The sequence below is a fragment of the Sinocyclocheilus anshuiensis genome, unplaced genomic scaffold (genome assembly GCF_001515605.1).
Source record: "Sinocyclocheilus anshuiensis isolate Anshui unplaced genomic scaffold, SAMN03320099.WGS_v1.1 scaffold1961, whole genome shotgun sequence".
NCBI lineage: Eukaryota > Metazoa > Chordata > Actinopteri > Cypriniformes > Cyprinidae > Sinocyclocheilus > Sinocyclocheilus anshuiensis.
This window is the reverse complement of record NW_015540090.1, coordinates 77,224-84,987: the sequence shown is the minus strand read 5'-3', so window position 1 is coordinate 84,987 and position 7,764 is coordinate 77,224. Positions and strand designations below refer to the sequence as shown.

General features: G+C 39.9%; 1 protein-coding gene across 1 annotated transcript in view; it reads left to right on the top strand.

Moving 5' to 3' along the window:
• Window positions 1-7,764, top strand: part of LOC107687202 (sarcoglycan, delta (dystrophin-associated glycoprotein)) — a 181,811-nt gene that overhangs the window by 103,743 nt on the left and 70,304 nt on the right. Inside the window, 1 exon segment of the mRNA XM_016484430.1 lies at window positions 6,257-6,358. Coding sequence (XP_016339916.1) covers window positions 6,257-6,358 — 102 coding nt within the window.

The following is a 7,764-nucleotide window of genomic DNA, read 5'->3' as shown; positions in this document are numbered from 1 at the left end:
TAGACCTGCACATAACGGATAAAAAATATCCCATATTTCACTAGAATAATTACATAATTTTAAATGTTTTATTTGATTTATTTACATGATTTTTCTGATTCTGATTCTGAAGCCGCCTATCCACTATCTCCGAAAAAAGGACTTCCATCGCACCCATCCTGGATGCCCCGCACCCAGAAGCCGTGGCCGCCCCCGCCGCCGCTCGAGGGCGTCAGGAGCCGCCCCTGGAGGGGGGAGGGTAATATCAGGGATTCATCACAGTCACTTCAGTCACCATCCAGGATAATTACCCGATCACAGTCACCTGAGTTCTGATCACCCGCACCTGCTGTCACCAATCAAGCCACACTACAAATACACACACAGCACAGTCACTCACTGTCCGGTCTACCGTTCACTCCTACGAACTTCTCTGGACTCTCTCTGCCAAATTCTCCTAGAACGAATTACCTGCTGTTCATCCCGCGATCCTCCAACGACTCCTTGGAAACTGTTCCACGATCTCCAACGTAACCGGCATCCGATCCTCACCATCAGAACTCAGATAAGCACCCTGGAACCATTCACTGTGTTGACACTCACCTGCCTTTACACACCTATTCCAGTCATCCCCTTACCCAGTCAATAAACCATCCTGATTTGCACTTACCTGTTGTGTCTGGCCTTGCTTTGTGACACATACATTCACTATATTCATTAAAATCATTCATTGTACCATGTTTAATAAGCTGAGGGTATGGTTGCGTATCTGGGATGAGAGGGATAAGAGTATCTGGGGTGACATTGATCCCCAGCCCCCCCTTAGACCCGGCCCTCTAACTAAGCAAATATTTAATTACTACAAAACAAATTGTTTAGAAATGACATTAAAAGTGGAAAAAGTTGGTCAAAATGTACAATTACACACAATCTCACCATCAACCACAACTTTCAGATATTCACTTATTGGAACACATTGTACGCGATCAGGTTTGGACATGCTTGTTGCCTTCATACCTTCATATGCTACCTGCGGAGGCAGCATTTTTTAACTTTTGGATGCAGCCGTGATGTTGTGCTATTTTTGTGTGAATGTGTTTGTGTCCATGATCAGAAGAGATTAGATATCTGAGCTTTGGCAGACAAAGCTTATCGCTTTACATCCTTGGCGACAGAATTTTTTTTAAAGTGTGGCAAAAGAAGAAGCTTGGGTTGTAATGTTACTATGGTGAAGACTGAGCTCATGAATATTAATTAGCAAGCACTGACATTGCTTCCTAGACCGTCCCGTCACATTAGCTAATTACAATTCAAGAGCTGAACCTTCACCTTCTACTGTTCCGAAATTGCTATCCTGAGCAGTGTGTAGATGTACAGTGTGTAAAGTTGTACAGCCTTGCAGACTTTGTGCACTGTTTTGGCATTGAGATGCACATTTTAAGCCAGTTTTATGCTAGTTCAGATTTTTTTTTTCATTACCTTTGAATATTAATTAATTAAAAATCAGGAGATTATGTAGGAGAGCACATTAAAACTGTCATAACTGAAATGTCAACAGGTTAACATGAAGATACAAATAAAACAATATTTGTATAAAACCATTTATGCAATTACATTTGCAAATATCTTTTGCTATTTTTAAATATTTAAAGCCATTTTTAAATGTCTCTTTCTCAACAGAAATGTGAGTTTGGTTGCCTGAAATAATGTTTGTGTTATGCTGTTTGCTCAATTCAGAAGTTTAGCTGAAAAATTATTGATAACATCCTTTCCCTGATCATAATACACAATACAACTCAAATGTTGCACTGCTTCAGAACATGGGTTCTCAAATTGAGGGCTGTGGAAAAGAGAAAAAAAAAATGGGTGTAAAGTATAAATTAACAACGACAACAAGAATAATAATAATAATAAACAATAAACAATTTACAGGTTTTGACATAGATATTTCATTCTGCTTTCTTACATTATGACATTAATAATTTTTTTATTTTAATATATTGATAGCCATAGTTTCTTTCTTTCTTTCTTTCTTTTCGGTAACACTTTATTTTAAGGTGTCCTTGTTACAGTGTAATTATACATTTAAATACTGAGTAATATTAATTAACTACATGTACTTACTATATGGTTAGGGTTAGGATTAGGGTTTGGCTTAGGGTTACTTGCATGTAATTATGCATAATTACATGCAAGTAACCCTAAGCCAAACCCTAATCCTAACCCTAACCATATAGTAAGTACATGTAGTTAATTAATATTACTCAGTATTTAAATGTATAATTACACTGTAACAAGGACACCTTAAAATAAAGTGTAACCTTTTTTTTTTTTTATTTCTTCTCACAAGATGTGTCTTTGGCCCTTCTTTCTTTCTTTTCAAAGCATTTACACTGTCCCTCTCCTCAATGTCAGAGCATCAGATAAAGGAGATTGTTTTTTCACCAGAGCCTCTTTGCAATTCTTGTCTCTTCTGTCTCTCCTTTCTCACACATTCTCTTCCACCATAAATATCGAACAGCTAGTGTAGTGACACTGATGGTGGAAATCAATTTACTTCTTGATGCGGCATAAACTGTGGCACACCAGAGGAAGTTTGTTGATTCCCATATGGCATTGTGCAGAAACACACCTGAGAGTTTTTGGCCTTGCTGTCAGCTGCTGCAAACCTGTCTGAATAATTCATCGTATTATTTGCCTTTTTTTCTTCCCTTATCTGCCACTCCTCCGATTCCATTTTGATTTGTGTAGAGAAAAAGCCGGAAAGATTCAGCATCACACAGCACCAAATCTCATTATCCTCCCCTCCCCCCTCCTGCATCTTTGGTTCGTTTACATTCTCTCACCACAAAAGTCAAGTTTCCCCTTCAAGGGAACTCCATCAGCATGGGGATGCCATAAGCATGACCAGTGTCTGAAGCATGTGTGAAAACACTCCAAGGCCCTGTCCCAAATCACACCCTAAACCCTCGCGATCTTCCTCTGAGTCCACACTTTCATGATGTAATGGTGCTTTGTCTGTTGGGTAGAAGTCTGCTGCGGAGCTTGCCTCAGTGCGGCCTCAGCAGAAGTGTGCATCGAGGGTGCATAGCGGCCGCAAAGGTGGCGCTTGCAAACGCCCTTCTGAAAGCTAAAATGATGAATGGGACATCCTACAGTCTTGTGGACTTAATGGACATGCACACGCGGCAGCCATTGTAAGTCCGCAAGACCGCAAATGCAAGTGAAGTGTGTCATTTGGGATAGGGCCCAAATCACTGGCCCGCACAACCCGTGACGTCATTAGCGGAATGCTCAGAAGTATAAGAGGGTGCCTGTAATGCACATCATCAGCTTCTTTGGCTTTCAGGAGCCGTTTGTTTGTGTACGTGTAGGAAACACTCTGCAAAACGTTTCAGTTAGTGCTTGCCTCTGTTTGAGGACCTGACGACATGCATGATTGATGTGTTTTGTGCATGAGCGAGGAGCGTGCACGTTCAGTGTGTGTCCAGTCACCTTGCCTACATGCCTACGTGAAGCGACCATTGCAAATCATTTGAACTTTGTGTCAGTACGTCATAAATAGGATGAGGCAACAGTTTACTGTCGGGTATTTGTTGTGTCTCGCCGCACCACATCCAGCGTGACGCTCGCGTCTGGTGTAGACACTGTGTAAGACTTATTTGAATATTGCATGGGAAAGAGAGATCCGATCGGTTACCCAGATAGAGAAGTCACTTGATGCTGCCAAGTGTATACACGCCATGTCCTGATTGACTGATGATCCGATCTGCTTGGTCAGATCACGGTGATCGCATCATCGCATGTTAATGCCAAGTTTAAATGCAGCCAGAGTTTATTTGGTTCTCGGTGGAGCTAAATGTGTGCTGTGTGATATGATCGCACTGAACGAGGAGGTGGAACGAAATGTCCCTCACGAGAGTATCTGGATATTGAAGTAGGGTTCCTTGCTCCTCTGTTCAGTCCACATGTACAGATTTCTTGGATTGAGCTCTCATAATGTCTCCCTATTCTAGAAATTATTTGTCAAAAATGTACCGGTTGAGGCTAGTTTTTCTTTGATAAGATCTCCCACTGAGTCAAGAGATTTTTCCCTAGCAGGGTCGGGCTGTCTCCCCACTTTCTGTGGCTTTTAAGTAGGCAGTCCCCCTGAGGCTCCTATTTATTTGCTAGGCTGCCTCCTCTGATTTCAGGGTATTTTAAAGCAGGCGGTCCCCCTGAATCTAATCTGAATCAATATATTAGTGATTGTTGGGTTCCCCATTTCCCAAGTTATTTTAGCTGTCCGAAGCGTCATTGGAGTACCCCCTTGAAGGGTAATGTCTCGGGTTATGCATGGAACCATGGTTTCCCGAGAGGGAATGAGACACGGCGTCCCTTTGCCATGCCATGCCATGCCCCTTGCCTGTGTCATGTCTCCTTCAGACAAAGAAATTGATGACGTATATTACAGGCACCCTCTTATAATTCCAGGAGCTCCACTAATGATGTCACAGGCTGTGCAGGCCAATGATTCGGAGTGTTTTCATACGTGCTTCAGACACTGGTCATGCTGATGCCATCCCCAGAGTGTCCCCTTGGGGACGCAGTGTCTCGTTCCCTTTCGGGGAACCATGGTTACACGCCTAACCAAAGATGTTTACTGTACTTCCAGTCTGCCCTGAGTCTCCTCTGCTGGGAGAAATCCAGGATCCAAATTTGAATTTTTAAAACTGTTTTTGAAACATGATGGTTTCAAGTTGAACATTCACTTATGTAAGATGGAAGTCCATTTGTAAACATGGTAACAGGTCAACTAGCCACTGACCAGCTAATGACCTTAAATTATGTTCTTACGAGATGCAATGCATCAAGATTCCAGTGACACGCAAATTGTTTGTCCATACCAGATGCAACAGTGCCACAAAACATAACAAAATCACAAATCACAGCCAGTCAGAAGAGTGTGTAGACAGGCTCTCTCTGCAAGTGCTGTCTTACACTAAAAAACAGTCTTTGTCATTGAATAACCTGTTGATATTATTGCAGGTATCACTCAAGTTGTGAGTTGGAGAAAAGGACTGATTTTGGTCACTGGTTCACTCGACACCATTTGATCTGCTTTTGCTCCTTCTATGTAGGCTACTGCGGTGCCAAACAGTAAACACTGGGATTCCAAACACTGACTGTGTAAATGACCATAGCCTTTGATTTCTAGGCACATGTTAATTTTAATGTGTCTTCTCAATCCACACAGACCTGCAAATTGCAGCAGCATGCCTCAAAGAGTTTGTTACAGACTTTCATAGAAGTCAGACATAATAAAACTCATCCCCCATATTTGCTTATGTTAATGGCAGTTGTGCAAAGAAAATGGCCAACAGACCAAAGTAGGGTACAATTGCGACAGGCACTCTGATTATTTGATGTGAATGTTGTTAAATAGGTGATAAGAGCATGTGAGGGATGGGAAGTGGCAAAAGATCTCTCACCAAAGGCTTCAGACTTCAAAGCACACAGTCTATGTTTACCGTAAGGGTAATGTTAAAATAGCAAACTGAGCTATTGGGACCCTGTATCAAAACACATTTACATTCATTTAATACTGAGTGGAACGTGAAAAGATGGGTTGTGTTTACGTGGAATCGCTGGAGTTGATGAGGGGCTCTTAATATTCATTTTAATAAATCTGTACTGAAGTTGGATAGTTACACTATGTGCAAAATTTGGGCAACATTTTGTATGTATCTGTTGATCAACACAGCAAATCCCATTTACCAGTTTGAACCCAAATTATCTTGACCCTCACGCAAACTTCCGAGTCATATGGATTCCTGTTGAAATGTCTGGATTTTTTATCCAAAAACACAGCATTTAAGAGTTGGCTCACAAAGTGTGCTGAAGGTTTGTTGATTCTGATTACATTATGGCTTAGACCTTGATTAGCTTGTTCAGGTGAGTTTGATTAGGGTTGAAGTTGAACTCTGCAGGACTGTGGCTCTACAGGACCGACTTTGGCCACCCCTGCTCTAGAACATAACTTGTTTACTTGAAAATGTATTTATTCATTTATTTACAGGTTTTTTTGTTTGACTGAAATTTGATGCAACCCACTTTTGGTGCCATAAAAGTTCTGGACCCCAGTTTGAAAACCCTTGACTTTTATTATTGAATGAATTTATATCTGTTTTAATTCTTCACATTTTTCAGAGAATATATATTGGACTTTATCTTGCTTTACAATTTAACTTCATGCTTTTAAGCTCTTTTTTTTTTTCTTTTTAATCTCTTTCTGCAGGACGGCATGGGTCACCTGCGTATCACAGAAAGAGGCCTGAAACTGGAGGGCGATTCGGAATTCCTTCAGCCGCTGTATGCCAAAGAAATCCAGTCCAGACCAGTAAGTGCATGACAGGGTCTATCAGTGCGATAGTAAGGAGGACATATATTCTTTATTTCTCACAATGTCCAGGTGTAATAATATCAGTGAGGCTGCAGTGGATGGATGGCTTGATAATGTTATAGGGTGATGACATTATCTCATCTGTCTAGCACGAGTGAGGCTGGAGAGAGTGAAAGCCAGAGTGATAGTGAGAATCAGACAGAGGAGATGAGGTTAATAGCAATAGCCTGATGGGACTGGTGATGAGAGGACATTCCCACCCACTGCAGTAGGAAAAGACTCACTTTAAGAATTAGACAATCACAACACTAAAATGGTAACAACAGGCACAGTAACCAAAATAACCAATTAACAAATATTCATTTATAAGGTGTGGCTTTAGCAAATGTACATACTAAACATGTATTTTATAAATAAATGTGCTTTCATAAACATGTATTTTACATATGAATAACTATAGAGATTTACAACTGTTTACAGACCATTTTAATTCATGCTTTTAAAATTAATTAGAAATTATAAATGGTTTCATTTAATTCTTATTTTTGGATCAGTGATGATTAGTGAATAATGTGCAGGGTTGGTACTGAAATATCATGTGCAAAAGTGCCACCAGAGTTTAATGAATCAATCCCTGAGATATTTCATAATTTCATTATATATATAATAATTTGCATATGCTTTCATTCAATGCGTTGCAGAGGATACACTGCAGGAACATTCCCATAAAGTGTCATAGGCATAGTACTGTAACCTCAGTAACCCATCAGCTGTTGCCATATTTCTAGATCACAACAGCATGGGCATGAATCTACCAATCTATCAATCTGCTAGTTCTTAACTGATTGCCACATATTGAAGCATACTGATGTTTTCTTGAGAATATACTTAAAACAACATATATAAAATAACTGACTATAATTCTATCAGATTCCTTAAAATAGAAAGTAAACCTTCATCACTTGGTTCATTATTTTGCACTCTCTTTTGTGATGATGCCTATAACTTCAATATTATTCCAAACCTTTTGTTTTTCTGTGCAAGACATGTTAGTGTATGTTTTATTCAGAAGGTCACAGCGTCATGAATAACTGGACACATGTTGCTCTCCTGATGTTTCACTGTAAAAACAGCACTGTACACCATATCAGCATATGATTAATCTGGTTTACATTTCTATTACATTGTGGCTTTAAAGTGCATTCCTAGTTTTATTGTTTAATGTTTGTCTTCTGTAATCAAAATGTAATTGTAATCAAAATGTAATAACTTGCTGAGCTTTTGAAACAAATTTCCTTCCTAGTTTTCCTAGTGATCCTAGTTTTCTAACATCTCCCCTTTGACCACCTAGCTCCATTCTTTGTATCTAGCAGCCACTTTGCGTCATCTAATTAATTATTGAT